This window comes from Hyperolius riggenbachi, chromosome 2 (assembly GCF_040937935.1).
Source record: "Hyperolius riggenbachi isolate aHypRig1 chromosome 2, aHypRig1.pri, whole genome shotgun sequence".
NCBI classification, from domain to species: Eukaryota; Metazoa; Chordata; class Amphibia; order Anura; family Hyperoliidae; genus Hyperolius; species Hyperolius riggenbachi.
In genome coordinates, this window is record NC_090647.1 from 300545877 (window position 1) to 300561697 (window position 15821).

At 43.0% G+C, this 15821-nt stretch overlaps 1 protein-coding gene across 4 annotated transcripts in view; it reads right to left on the reverse strand.

Annotated features, from left to right (window-relative positions):
- LOC137546493 (uncharacterized) overlaps positions 1-15821 on the reverse strand; it is a 142372-nt gene that overhangs the window by 20588 nt on the left and 105963 nt on the right. For all 4 annotated transcript variants that reach the window (XM_068269031.1, XM_068269032.1, XM_068269033.1 and 1 more), the window contains 3 exons: positions 12990-13085; positions 11237-11390; positions 3923-4014 (listed from right to left, as the gene is read on the reverse strand). In XM_068269031.1, the coding sequence (XP_068125132.1) occupies positions 3923-4014; positions 11237-11390; positions 12990-13085 (342 nt within the window). The remainder of the gene's footprint in view (positions 1-3922; positions 4015-11236; positions 11391-12989; positions 13086-15821) is intronic.

Here is a 15821-nt window from a genome sequence, read left to right on the forward strand (position 1 = left end):
CAGATTTATAGGCCCATACCCTGTGTCCAAAAAGATTAATAATGTCACTTATGTCATTTCACTACCATCCAGTATGAGAGGTGTTGAGTCATTCCATGTGTTTTTGTTGAAACCGGCTGTGCATATGGATTTCTCCCCCCCCTTGAGATGATTGATGGGGAACATGAGTATGAGATTGAGCGGATTTTGGATTCTCGACGGGTGCGTAATTCAGTACAGTACCTTGTTCATTGGAAGGGGTATGGGCCTGAAGAGAGATCTTGGGTGCCGGGTCATCGTATGCATGCTGAGGAACTTAGGAAAAAATTTCATGAGTTGCATCCTGAGAAACCAGGCAGGACGTGTCCGGAGCCCACGCCTCAAGGGGGGGGGGGGGGGGGTACTGTAACAAATGTTGGAGAGGCAGCCGCGGTGAACAGCGATACCACCGCAGCTGCCTCCAGCTCCCTGTTTAGCGATGTTTCCGTGCCTCAGGCGTCTAGCACGCCGAGGACGGGTCTGTCAGTTGCACATAGGGTTGCTTTGTCGCGTGCGCGCGCACACAGACAGGACCTTTATGCAGGGAGGAGGCGCGTCAGCTGACTGGCCGGTCGGCTGACGTCAGAGGAGACGCTCGCCGCTCCTCATTGGCTGATAGGAGGAGGCGTGCCAGAAGGGTCTCCTCTGCTACTTAAGATTAGCTGAATCACTCGCAACTTGGCTGCTGTTGCGAATACTCTGTGTTAGCGCTCAGACCCTTAGATAGTTCCGGTGTGCTTTGATCCGGGAGGAAACCGGGGATTTCACACAAGGAATTGTTTGATAGCCTTAAAGATTTACATTACTGTGTTATTATTTGTGCATGACTCTGGCTCGTTCTGACTACTCTTCTGCTCAGTGATTCTGTACCTCTGCCTATCTGATCTTGCTGCCGACTCTGCTTGCTTATACCTTCCTGTCTCTGCCTCCTGATTTTGTACTGCACCCGGGGCCGGCCCTAGACTTTTTGCCGCCTGAGGCAAATTTTGGAAAAATTATTGCTGCCGCCGCCGCCGAACTGGAGGGGTAGCGGGCAGGATGGGGGTATTGGGCCTAGCGGCGGGGAGGGGGGTCGGACCCCCCCCCTCCCTCGCCTGGGTCCCCCATCCTCCGCTCCCCTCCAGCCTTAAATAGATCAGAAGCGCTACTCGTAAGAGGCAGTGGGCGGGGAGGACTCACCTCTTCCTCGCTCAATCCAGCGTGCGCTCCACTGACGTCACTTCCTGCAACGCTGTCCACTTACAATACAGTGGGCGGTGTTGCAGGAAGTGACGTCAGTGGAGCGCACGCTGGATCGAGGAAGAGGTGAGTCCTCCCCGCCCACTGCCTCTTACGAGTAGCGCTTCTGATCTATTTAAGGCTGGAGGGGAGCGGAGGACGGGGGACCCAGGCGAGGGGGGGTTCAACCCCCCTCCCCGCCGCTAGGCCCAATAACCCCGTCCTGCCCTCTACCCCTCCAGCTCAGCGGCCGGCTCCCCGCACCCACCGACGGGCGGATGCCGCCCCTAGAAATGTGCCGTCTGAGGCAAAAGTTTCACCCCGCCTCATGAGCGGGCCGGCCCTGACTGCACCTGTCTGTCTGTTGCCGAACCTGATCTGTCTGACCACTCTACTGTCACCCGAGGGCCCTTGACTCTGGTGAGGGGCACTGTACTGTTAGTACCCACCAGCTCCTCTGGTGAGGTATTGCCAAAGCTATCAGTACTACTGTTGCACCAATCACTCATTGCTATTTGTTGTCACATCAGCTTCTTATATACCAGTATTATAGGTGATTCTGCAGGTCACCATATAATCAGGTATATATCTGCATTATAGGTGATACTGCAGATCACCTAATAATCAGAATTCTGTTCTTTGCTGACACAAATCGTTACACATGCACCCTAGTTTGGAAATTGGAGGTTGAGTATAGAGCCCAAAAGGTTTTATATACTTTGTTTCTTTCCTGCTGTATCCACTGGTATCCAAGAAGTTGTTGTTGCTCTGTGACATATCTTGATTTGGATGGATGCCTGTTTTTCACTTAAAGAGGGACTGTCAGCCACAAAATCAAATTCCATTTACCCACTGCTCTGTGATTAATATGCAGCCTGCAACCTTACCCTGCATTGCAAGTACTCCAATCTATTCAGAAATGTTTCTGCTGTAATAAATCTTATCTTAGTCACACTGGCTCTATGTGAGACATTGCTGACATGAAGATAGCTTGTCATCTCCCCTCCCACATTCCTGCTCGTCACTGATTGGCTGAGTGCAGTTCAGCATGAAGCTGAAATACGATCTATGCTGTGTTCTCATGTGTTTACAAAGCAATCTAGCTATGACAGTGCAGTTTCTAGGAGAAAAAAAAGTAAGGGAGGAAATGACATCAGGATTGGCTTCAGTCAAAGGGAATCAAGATGGCAAATGCCTGAACATGAATTCTCTTTATTTACTATATAAAATTCACTGAAATCAAAATATGGACAGTACAATACATATGTTATATAAGTAGAACCAGTAGTTATCTACTTATATATGGGTTTTTTTTCTGCATAGTATGGCTGACCCTGCTGCTTTAATACTTACGCTATTTTACAAGAGAAGAGACCCAGCACTGTCTTCAAATGTATTTCAAGCACTTTATTTTTAAAGCATCAAAATCATTAAAAAGGGCAAGTCTATGCGACGTTTCGAGAGGAGCCTCCTCTCTTTATCAAGCCGACAAGCCCTCTGAATACATAAAACTTCAGACGGCTTTAAATAGTGGTTGCTCCACTAAGGAGCCAATCAAAATGGTCTGGACGCCCTGTCATCAACCAATCAGGCTATGTTCCGAAATGTAAACCCTCCCATCCAGTGGAGGACCTGATGGGGAACTGCATCTATTTTTATGTTCCAATCACTTTAAAAAGACCGCTGGAGCGCCGACCAATGAGGGCAGAGCATGTCCTGAGTGAAAAACGTCATATAACTGACGCACGTGTAAATCTGCAATGGAAATACGCATGCGTGTATAATGACACGTATGCCTAAAAACATACACATAAACAACCCAGAAGCGTAAATCGTCTTAGACACAGACGTTACAATCCCATTACCTATACTGGTAATGCATAAAATTTGAATTTTCAAGGACAAAACTGGGCATGCTCCCTTCTCCTAATTATTTTAATGTAAAGAATGCAGTTTAAATCTCAAAATATTAAGAGAAAAAGGGAAAAATGTCAATAAAAATATTTGCTTGGTATCTGGCGGCCACCCAAAGCGGCGTCCAGACACCAAATGCCACAAAAGAACAAAATAAGAATTATCCCACCCTTCCAGACTGGCACCCGCTAATAAAGGCGGCCAGTTTGTGCTCGCAAGAACATCAAAATACCAATTCTCTCCCGACTGGCGTCCACAAACATATGGCGGCCAGTCGGGAAAAAAAAGGTTAAAAGCAAAAAATATTAACACACAAAAATACTTAAAGGCCCGTCTGGACTGGCTGACTGGCTGACGCATCCCAACGGCGGCCAGTCCGGGCCGGTCAACAACCAAAAATCATCTCTATCTCCCGAGCAGCGACAACCAATCCGTGACAGCTGGTCGGGAAGGATTGGAAAAAACATAGAACTGGCCTGAGAAGAAGACTCCAGGCATCCAGACCAAATAGTTTTCAACAAGAAATCTATCCTTAAATACATGGACCGAACTCACACTCCCGGTTGAGACCTTCAGGACCAAGGTCATCTAGCTTCCTAATTCAGAATAGTTCTCGTCTCAATAATTGTTGGGGTGGGGAGGGAAGGGGGGGGGGGTTGACAGGGTTGAAATTCTGATTGCTGTTCCTGGAGACAGAGGGACAACGTCCATAAGCACGTCGCATCTGGATGGTTGGGTGCTGCCTTCTACTACTTGTCTACTTAATACTTACACTGTACACAATAGCTTTTGTTGTTGTGGGGGTAGTAGTAGTAGTTGTTGGAGTCACAGTCTTGTTGACCATAGGATTAGCAGTTGTGTTTCCTGTAATAAGCATAACAGAAAAATCATCTACATTTCCTTTCTCAACAAAAAAAATTAAAACGATCATATAAATAGCTAACATATTATAATACTTTTTACTCCTATTTGCATTTATTTAGAGTTGTAAAATAAGCTGCAAATCATAAATTAATAAGTGTCACCTTCTTTCTGGATATGCACAACTAACCAGTCTAGCATAATGAAGTCAAATGCAAGGAAAATAAAACCATATTTAGGTGCAGGGTCATATTAAAAAAAATAAAAAAAATAAAACAGTTTTTATTAATTAAATGAAAAATGATTTAATACATGCCCCTCAATTTAAAGTAAGTCCTTGATACATATATAGACGCCCCTGAAAGCTTAACTTCAGGATCAGGAACGTATATATACTCACTTCCTTGCTTTGATGCTGCACACACACCCCTTTTGCCGGCCTGCCAAGCTCATGTGTTCCCAAAGCCGATCAAAGTGCCTGTGATGAATGATCCATGGCTTGAGCAAGAGGCCAGTAATCATTCATTAAAATGAAGTAAACACACATACATTAACAACAAGTGTCAGCGCCAAGGCAGAAGGCGACCGCAGCCGAGAAGGACAATGTCCAAAAGTCCACACAAGCAATGGATATATAAAGTCAGCGCAGGTCTATAGCAATACAGCTTTAGTCATTTTCTGGTATACAGGATCTTGGAACAAAAAGGTAAAGAAGCAAGGCTCACCAGATTCCAACAACCCTCCCCTGATGACGCAAGATTGCGAAACCGGTCGGGAAGGCGACAGTCGGCACCATTTTATTTGAGGTCTTCTATTGACCATTTTATGCGCGCTACTTTTTCGGGGTTCCCAGTGCACAGGCCCCGTATGTGAGTTTCTTTTATCCTTGTTTTTAAATTGTTTTACCTGTTATGTAATAAAGACGGTTTACACTTAGATGTGCCGTACATCTCTTTCACATCACTATCCTACTGGACTCCCCTTTGGCAAGTCTCTGCGACCTCAGGATATCTACTATATTCCGGAGGAATTCGTGGTGTGCAACATCGCTGGTGAAATAACACCATTTGAAAGTTCTGCGGACCATCTATCAAATTTGTTTACAACCTTATAATGTGGGTTGTTAGAATCTGGTAAGCCTTGCTTCTTTACCTTTTTGTTCGAAGATCCTGTATACCAGAAAATGACGAAAGCTGTATTACTATAGACCTGCGCTGACTTTATATAAACACACATACACATTCACTTCCTGTGTACTGTTATTAGTAGACAGGATAAAGTGTAGGGACATCTATTAAACAAAAAGTATAAATTAAAAAATATATGAAAATATTTGAAAACAAAAATCTATAGTTATTAATCCTTTCTAACTCCGCCCCCATAATTACCAAAATAAAACACTTGTAAAAACAAAAAGTAACAGCATTAAAAAATAAATAAATACTTACCTTAGGGACTTATAATTATTGATATAGTACAAACAAACACAAAATAGAAAAAATACATCTCTATTTCCAAATAAAATATTGTCAGCATACATTGTGCTAGGGACATAATTTAAATGTTTTAATAACCATGACAAATAGGCAAATCAAATGTGTGGGTTTTATCTACAGTATGCAAAGAGAAAAAACAAGGATTGGCTCTTTTTATCTACAGTAATATTTTTTATTTTCAAACGATAATGACTGAAAACTGAAAAATAACTTTAAATTGTTTTTATTATTCCCTTTAAAATGCATAGGAAATAAAATAATTCTTAGAAAAAGTAACACCCAAAGAATGCTTAGTTTGTCCTGCAAAAAACAATATATAGATCATTTAGGTGAGGTAAGTAGTGATAACGTTATTGGCGAATGATTGAAAGAGAAGTGAATGTGTAAAGTGTTCTGGTTTTTAAGGGGAAATAACCTGTGGTAGAGAAGTGGTTAAATTCTCAAACAACGGTGATGGTTGGTTGTATTTTAAATGCATGCACATGGATGACACAATTTTATGTACAGTACTGCACACATAGCACCCAAGGCAGTATATCAGCTTCACCTGCTAAATACATAAAGTGATCATAGATCACACACCACGGATGAGTGCTAAACAATATAGGGGTACATTTACTATATCCCATTACATTTAACATGTGGAGTGATGAGTGAAAACATTTTTCTAGCATGCAAATTAACCTCACCTGGGAAAGGGAAGTTGAGGCCATCAAATCACAGCTGCTGGTTAACTGAGTGAATTGTAAATAGGATGTCATTTTCTAATCCCAAAATCTGCCTTCAGAGTGGAGTTAATTAGTATATTATTTACATTTGTGGATTACCACTTGTATCTATTTATCACTGCATCAGCAGATACTGTATATGTCCCTGGCAGGTTCACTAGTGTTTGTTTCTGGTTTGTTCCCTCCTCTATGTCTGACCTGACAGTTGCTATGGTGTCTTCACTTTTCTGGACCCCTTAATTATTATTTTTTAAACCTTAACCCCACCCTCGGGACACAGATAACAATTACAGCTGTTCTCTACTCAGTCTAGTTGCTAAGTTAAAGCTCTGGGGTATGTGAGGCCTCTATACTTTATGGACATTATAAAATATCCATACCATGGGTGCATGAAAAAGGGTAGGGTGAGCATTATTTTTCTGCATGCCTGGTTTTAAAAGTTGTTGAAGGCATACGGCATGGCTACAGATTATTTCTATGTATAGCCCCCATAATAGTTCCTTTATTATAGTGTGCAAATTATAGCAATTCCAATTATAGTTGTTATAGTTCCCCCTAGTGGCTGGTAACCAGTGATTTCCCAGATTCTCTGCTGGCTCAGGCTGAAAGATTCAGGGTTCCCCCAGCCGGAGTGGAGAGGCAGATAATGCAATATCTGGTGATGTATTGATTCGATTTGCTCTTTTTTTTAAGTTACTAACCCTATATTATTCGATTAACTATACTGTGCAGCACGGTGGCGTAGTGGTTAGCTCTCTCGCCTTGCAGCGCTGGGTCCCTGGTTCGAATCCCAGCCAGGTCACTATCTGCAAAGAGTTTGTATGTTCTCTCCGTGTCTGCGTGGGTTTCCTCCGAGCACTCCGGTTTCCTCCCACATTCCAAAAACATACAGATAAGTTAATTGGCTCCCCCTAAAATTGGCCCTAGACTACAGTACTTACACTACATAATATAGACATATGGCAATGGTAGGGATTAGATTGTGCGCTCCTTTGAGGGACAGTTAGTGACAAGATATATATATACTGTACAGCGCTGTGTAATATGTCGGCGCTATATAAATACTAAATAATAATAAATAATAATAATACTGTCATGTAAGTGTTAAAAATAATATAATTTTATAAAAGTTATATAAGTTTTGTCTTTGGTGGTAACCGTCCAACAGAACAGTGCACATTGCTCATTGCTGGCACAAGCACACCAGTGTGACAGCAGAACAATCAATTTAACCGTGAGATTCATAACAAGGTCCAGGGATAGTTATTGTATTTGATACCTTGATAAAAAGACCTGTTTAAATGAAAGTCCCTGTACAGAGGACCATAACAAAAAAAATGTTTCACTTACCTGGGGCTTCTGCCAGCCCACTGCAGCCGCCCTGTGCCCGCACCATCACTGAACGATGCTATGGTCCCCTGTCACGGCTCACTTTCGGTGTCACAAGTCCATATCTACTGTGCCTGCGTGGCCCTGGCTTGCGCACGTCCTTGTCCCCCTCGCCAGGAGTGTCCTGCACAGGCAAAGTATGAGGATATCTCGTACTGCGCCTGCGCAAAACGCTCCCGGTGACAGGAGCACGAATGAGGATGTGTGAGGCCAGGGCCGTGCAGGCACAGTAGTTGGACCAGAGGATCGTTCAAAAATGGGACGGGCACAGGTCGGCTGCAGGGGGTTGGCAGAAGACCCATGTAGTTGAAAAAAAAAAATGTGTGTATATATATATATATATATATATATATATATATATATATATATATATATATATATATATATATATATATATACACATACATACACACACACACACACACACACACACACACACACACACACATATACACAGTAGCTTGCAAAAGTATTCGGCCCCCTTGAAGTTTTCCACATTTTGTCACATTACTGCCACAAACATGAATCAATCTTATTGGAATTCCACGTGAAAGACCAATACAAAGTGGTGTACACGTGAGAAATGGAACAAAAATCATACATAATTCCAAACATTTTTTACAAATCAGTACAAAGTGGGGTGTGCGTAATTATTCGGCGCCCTGAGTCAATACTTTGTAGAACCACCTTTTGCTGCAATTACAGCTGCCAGTCTTTTAGGGTATCTCTCTACCAGCTTTGCACATCTAGAGACTGAAATCCTTGCCCATTCTTCTGTGCAAAACAGCTCCAGCTCAGTCAGATTAGATGGACAGCGTTTGTAAACAGCAGTTTTCAGATCTTGCCACTGGATTTAGATCTGGACTTTGACTGGGCCATTCTAACACATGGATATGTTTTGTTTTAAACCATTCCATTGTTGCCCTGGCTTTATGTTTAGGGTCGTTGTCCTGCTGGAAGGTGAACCTCCACCCCAGTCTCAAGTCTTTTGCAGACTCCAAGAGGTTTTCTTCCAAGATTGCCCTGTATTTGGCTACATACATCTTCCCATCAACTTTGACCAGCTTCCCTGTCCCTGCTGAAAAGAAGCACCCCCAGAGCATGATGCTGCCACCACCATATTTGACAGTGGGGATGGTGTGCTCAGGGTGATGTGCAGTGTTAGTTTTCCGTCACACATAGCGTTTTGCATTTTGGCCAAAAAGTTCCATGTTGGTCTCATCTGACCAGAGCACCTTCTTCCACATGTTTGTTGTGTCCCCCACATGGCTTGTGGCAAACTGCAAACAGGATTTCCTATGCTTTTCTGTTCACAATGGCTTTCTTCTTGCCACCCTTCCATAAAGGCCAACTTTGTGCAGTGCACGGTAACAGTAAAAAAGGGCGCAGGAGGCTAGTGGACCAATCGGGCGCCGCCATTCACTCCCATAATAAATATCGTTTAATGGGCGCCCGATAGGAAAAAAGGGCGCCGGAGAAAAATAACGTTTTAAAAGCGGCGCCCGGAGACTTAATGTTTTATTACTGCTTCTCATGATTACACATTATTTAATGATTTATACATTTTTTTAATATTATTTTTAAACGAAAAAAAGTACAATATTTTTTTCAAACATTATTTTTAAACGAAAAATAGTACAATTTTTTTTTTTTTACATTATTTTTAAACGAAAAAAACGCACAATATGTTTTTGAAACGTTATTAATGCTTATCACAGGGGGGTCTTAGGTTTAGGCACCAACAGGGGGGTCTTAGGTTTAGGCACCAACAGGGGGGTCTTAGGTTTAGGCACCAACAGGGGGGTCTTAGGTTTAGGCACCACCAGGGGGGGTCTTAGGTTTAGGCACCAACAGGGGGTCTTAGGTTTAGGCACCAACAGGGGGGTCTTAGGTTTAGGCACCAACAGGGGGGTCTTAGGTTTAGGCACCAACAGGGGGGTCTTAGGTTTAGGCACCACCAGGGGGGGTCTTAGGTTTAGGCACCAACAGGGGGGTCTTAGGTTTAGGCACCAACAGGGGGTCTTAGGTTTAGGCACCAACAGGGGGGTCTTAGGTTTAGGCACCAACAGGGGGGTCTTAGGTTTAGGCACTAACAGGGGGGTCTAGGGGTTAGGGGTAGGTACAGGGAGGGTTACTTAGGCACCAACAGGGGGGGTCTTAGGTTTAGGCATCAACAGGGGGGTCTAGGGGTTAGGGGTAGGTACAGGGAGGGTTACTTAGTAATTTTTTTTTTAAACGTTATTATACGTTTCACTATTTAAACGAAAGATTAACGTTTTTACAATTGCCGATTTAATGCACATTATTTAATGATTTATAACTTTATAAAACATTAATTTTAAACGAAATACAGTACAATACATTTTTAAACGTTATCCATGCTTATCGTTTAAAACCCCGCACCCTTTTTTCCCAGCGCCCCTTTTTAACGTACGCGCAGTGCACGACTAATAGTTGTCCTATGGACAGATTCCCCCACCTGAGCTGTAGATCTCTGCAGCTCGTCCAGAGTCACCATGGGCCTCTTGACTACATTTCTGATCAGTGGTCTTCTTGTTTAGCCTGTGAGTTTAGGTGGACGGCCTTGTCTTGGTAGGTTTACAGTTGTGCCATACTCCTTCCATTTCTGAATGATCGCTTGAACAGTGCTCCATGGGATGTTCAAGGCTTTGGAAATCTTTTTGTAGCCTAAGCCTGCTTTAAATTTCTCAATAACTTTATCCCTGACCTGTCTGGTGTGTTCTTTGGACTTCATGGTGGCGTTGCTCCCAATATTCTCTTAGACAACCTCTGAGGCCGTCACAGAGCAGCTGTATTTGTACTGACATTAGATTACACACAGGTGCACTCTATTTAGTCATTAGCACTCATCAGGCAATGTCTATAAGCAACTGACTGCACTCAGACCAAAGGGGGCTGAATAATTACGCACACCCCACTTTGCAGTTATTGATTTTTAAAAAATGTTTGGAATCATGTTTGATTTTTGTTCCACTTCTCACATGTACACCACTTTGTATTGGTCTTTCACGTAGAATTTCAATAAAATTGAATCATAGTTGTGGCAGTAATGTGACAAAATGTGGAAAACTTCAAGGGGGCCGAATACTTTTGCAACCCACTGTATATATTAGTTCCGCTTTAACGTGAACCTGTCATGGAAAGAAAATTGATACCACAGTATATGGAATAATCCAAAGGCTTCCCAGATTATTTTTGACCCCACCGTTCCTACACAGAGTCCCTCTGAACATATGTAAGAGCTTGCTGAATATGTCCATCTGTTTATGAAAACGGCCATACACCCCATGTGCAAGTATGGTCCGTACTTGCACAGCATCACAAAGCCACCCATGCACGGCTTTTTCCTCCATGCACAAGCAGCATCATGCTACTATGCAGGGGCGGACCGTACTTGCACATGTGCAGCATGGCCACGCTCGTACACAGATGGGAGTGAAGCTGCAGACAGCAAGAGGGTTCCTGGCAGCATTGGTGTTGTCAAGGAGGACATGAGAAGCCTCTGGATCAGCCAAAGCTTTCCCTGTACTTAGGTTTGCATTACATACTGTACTTTATTAATGTATTAAACGAAAGACACTTTTTTAGTACCGTGGTTTAGTTCTTCTGCTGTAGTACAATTCGATGCATCGGATAGATTGCAGCAGATTAGTGAACACTGTTGATCCAGTGTAGTGTTGCACATGTGATGCATGCAGTGATCGTTACATCTAGTTTCAAAATAGGAACTGTTGTATCGGTAATACTGCAGAGAGAAGAAAACAAGCATTTAAGCTATATTATACTACTTTGATCCTTAGGGTGCATACACACATCCAATTTTCACTGGACAATGATTAGCCAAATTTACCACTTCTACATAAAATGGCGTTCCACGGATTTTGAATACTACGATCAGATTGCAAAGGTAAGCTAGATGGATGTGTGTACGCACACTTAGTGTATTCAATGTATTATTTCAAATACCATATATAATTTTTCTTCATAATTTACCATAGTTTCTTTTTAGTGAATTTGTTAGCAAACATTTATCAGCATGGAAAATTTTATTATAAAACAAAAAAACAAACAAACAAATAATGACCAAAGTAAACGTGATTTAGTTATTAGGAGATCATACCAAGATTTTCCTAAATCAGCAGAAATAATCTAGCTTGTGATACAGGTCAACCACTTCCTATTGCTTTTTATACTTGAAGGGAACCCGAGTTGAGAGACATATGAAGGCTGGCATCTTTATTTCCTTTTAAACAATGTCTTGGCTGTCCTGCTGATCCACTACTTCTTACTGCTTATACTTTGACCATAGACCCTGAATAAGCATGCAGATCAGGTGTTTCTGACTGAGGTCCGACTCAATTATCTGCATAAACAGGGGGTCTCTCTGGCTCCCTGGGTGGGGGTTTAGCACTCTCCAGCTACCTAAATGGAAGGGGAGGGCAAACTCTCTGGCTACATAAATGGGGTTATCTCTGGCTCCCCACAAGGTGGAGGAGGGACTTGCTGGCTATGTAAGTGTAAGGGGGGGGGGGCTCTCTGGCTCCCTACAAGGGGGGGGGGGGGAATTTTCTAGCTTTGTAAATGGGGGGAGCTCTCTGGCTCCCTACGAGGTGGAGGAGGGACATTCTGGCTATGTAAGTAGGGGGGCGGGAACTTTCTGGCGACATAAATGGGGGCTCTCTGGCTCCCTACGGGAGGGCACCCTCTCGCTATCTAAACCGCGGGGTCTCTAATGCTCCCTACAGGAGGGGGCTCTCTGGCTACCTAAACAGGGGTCTCTTATGCTCTCTACAAGGATTTACTCTCTGGCTATCTACACAGGGGGCAACATGAAGGGGGGGGGGAGGTGCACCATGGCTACCTATATTGGGGTGCTTCTTATACTGGGGAGGCTGCATCCGGCTAATACTGGGGGCACCTGTGGCTACTTATGCTGGGGAGCTGCATTTGGCTAATACTGGGGGCCACCTCTAACTAGCTATATTGGGGGCTACCTAATACTGGGGGGCTCCTCTGGCTACCGCATCGCAATAGTGTGCCCAAATCTATGGGGGCGGCAATGTATAGACCCACGCCCTGGGAGCTCTATAGCCTAGAAACTGCCCTGATCAAATTAAATTTATTCTCATTTACATTTCTCGTTTCAATATTTTTATTGAGAATTTTCAACAAAAAAAACAAAACAACAAAACTAAGCATTACAAGAAATCATCTACACATGAGAGATTCAGTCGTATGACTATCATAGATTTAGTCAGACAGAATTTCTGCCTTATATAGCTTGACCTATAGGTCTTGTAAAAAAACATTTTCATTCATATTTAATATAATTAAAAATAGTTACCTCACAGTATCCCGAACATGTGCTGTTAACAGGACTTATAATTGCAGATTGATTCTTAGCGCAAACATTTCCCATGCAGTGTAATAAATTACAATTCTGTTAAACACACAAAATGAAATTTGTTACCAAATTGAGTATAAAAGCAATCAAACATCCACATTCATAAAATCAGTATTGCTGCAAATATTACCATCAAAAGTCTTTCAAATAAATGTAATTTTCTATTTAGGCTGCTTTCACAGTGGGACGTTACAGGCGCACGTTATGCTACATACACACTTGAGATAAAAGTCTTTGGAAAAGGCAAGATCACAGACCAATTTTACCCCATTCCATGTAGTATGAGAGCCATACTCTACACAGTCTATTCTATAGAGCTGCACTCCCCATCAGATAAAATCTTTGCAAGATGCTGCACACACATGTGGCCTCAATTCACGGAGTTTTATCAAACACTTTATCAAACGTTTGATAAACGTTTGATAAGTTACCTCATGGGTAAAATCTAATTTTGAATTCACTAAGGTGTTATATATTTATCGAATGTTTTACCGATAAAACGTTCAACAAATATATAACACCTTAGTGAGATTTTACCCATGAGGTAAAGGTACTTATCCGTTAGCCGGGCGCATCCGGCAGGTGGCGACAAAACTCCACCAGAGTTACATCTTTCCCTACTATCCACGTCGGCCTGGAGAGAGAATAGTAAGGGCTCGTTTCCACTGTTGCGACGCGATTCGCCGGCATTCCGACGCTTGTAAAAACGCATGCGGATGCGTTTCTGCATGCGTTTTTACCCGCGATTTCGCGTGCGATTTCACATGGCAGGGTGCCATGCGAAATTAACCATGACACTGCCAGGGCAAAATAACATTGGAAAAGGTGCGAAATCGCACGCGAATCGCGGGTAAAAACGCATGTAAAAAACGCATGCGTTTTTACTATTAAATACATTAGCGGCGATTCGCACGGATTCCCGACGCAGGCGAAATCGTTGCCTCTTTTGTGCGTTTTTTCTCCGCAACAAAAAACGCACAACGCCACCGCAGGAGTGGAAACAGCCCCATCCACTCACATTACATGTGCGAATCCGCATGCGTTGGACGCATGCGGATTCGCGATAGTGGGAACGAGCCCTAATTAGCGCCACCTGCCGGATGCGCCCGGCTAACGGATAAGTACCGAGGTAAATTATCAAACGTTTGATAAAGTGTTTGATAAACGTTTGATAATGCTCCGTGAATTGAGGCCACAGATGCCCATACACATTCAAAAGATCATTATCTGCAAAAGATCTCTTCCTGCAAAAGATTCATTCCTGCAAAAAGCATTCATAGTCTATGAGATCTGCAGATCCTCATACACACCTTGTTTAACAGACTTCATCTGCAGATCATCTGCAGATCAGATCCACCAGGATGGATTTTCAGATCTGCAGATGATTGCCAGATATGCAGATGAAGTCTGTTAAACAAGGTGTGTATGATGATCTGCAGATCTCATAGACTATGAATGCATTTTGCAGAAATGGATATTTTGCAGGAAGAGATCTTTTGCAGATAATGATCTTTTGAATGTGTACGGGCATCTTTGTGTGCAGCATCTTGCAAAGATTTTATCTGATGGGGAGTTCAGCTCCATAGAATAGACTGTGTAGAGTATGGCTCTCATACTACATGGAATGGGGTAACATTGGTCTGTGATCTTTCCTTTTCCAAAGACTTTTATCTCAAGTGTGTATGCAGCATTAGAGCAGCCTGTAACGCAGCCCAACTCACAGTAATGAAAAATCAATGGGCTGTTCACAGTGCACACGCTGCGTTAGGGCCTGTACACACTGCTGCGCTTTTAAAATCGCATGAGATTTTAAAATCGCAAGCCTTCATTAGAATAGGAAAAGCGCATCGCAGCAGTGTGTACAGGTCTTCATGATTTTCATTATTTTTCAAAAGACCTTGCGATTAAAAAGCGCATGCGATTTGAAAAGCGCAGCAGTGTGTACAGGCCCAGTGTAACGCTGGACGTTCAAAGAAAGTGCAGCATGCTGTGCGTTATAGGTGGTTTTAGCTGCGTTAGATTGTTGACTGCACATGCTCAGTAAGGGGAGAGTCCGCTATTGTTCCTTGCTAATTAATATTCACTGCATTGTAGTGTTGTCCAGATCATGAACATTCGGATCTTTGATCCGGATCTTTTTTGTGAGTCAAATCACCCGGATCATCACAATGAATGATTCGGTTCACAGTGGATGTCTGGAAGAAACAGGAACTGCAGCTTCTGTGCACAAGCACAATCTTACAATACAATACAATACAATAACATTTGTAAAGCGCTTTTCTCCCATAGGACTCAAAGCGCATAGCTGTGTCTCAGATTAATACAGGGTTTCAGGCTGGGTTGTGTTACAGAGGAGATAGTCAGATGTTCATGAATGCCAGACTGAAAAGGTAGGTTTTCAGTTTAGACTTAAATGCTTCCAGGGATGGGGCTGTCCTGATTGGGTGTGGCAGGGAGTTCCAAAGTGTAGGGGCAGCATGACAAAAGGCTCTGTCTCCAAAGGTTTTGAGGTGGACTCTGGGGGTGACCAAGGTGTTACGTCCTTTTGATCTAAGATTGTGGGGGGTGTGATGTAGTTGCAACAAGTCCTTCAGGTATCCAGGGCCCAGATTGTGCAAGGATTTGAATGTCAGTAAGCCAATCTTAAACAGAATTCTCCATTTTATCGGTAGCCAGTGGAGTGAGCTCAGGGTTGGTGTTATGTGGCAACGGTCATCCTCCTAATGTTTACTGTCTTTGTAACAATATTTGTGCTGCTTGGAACTCTGCTGT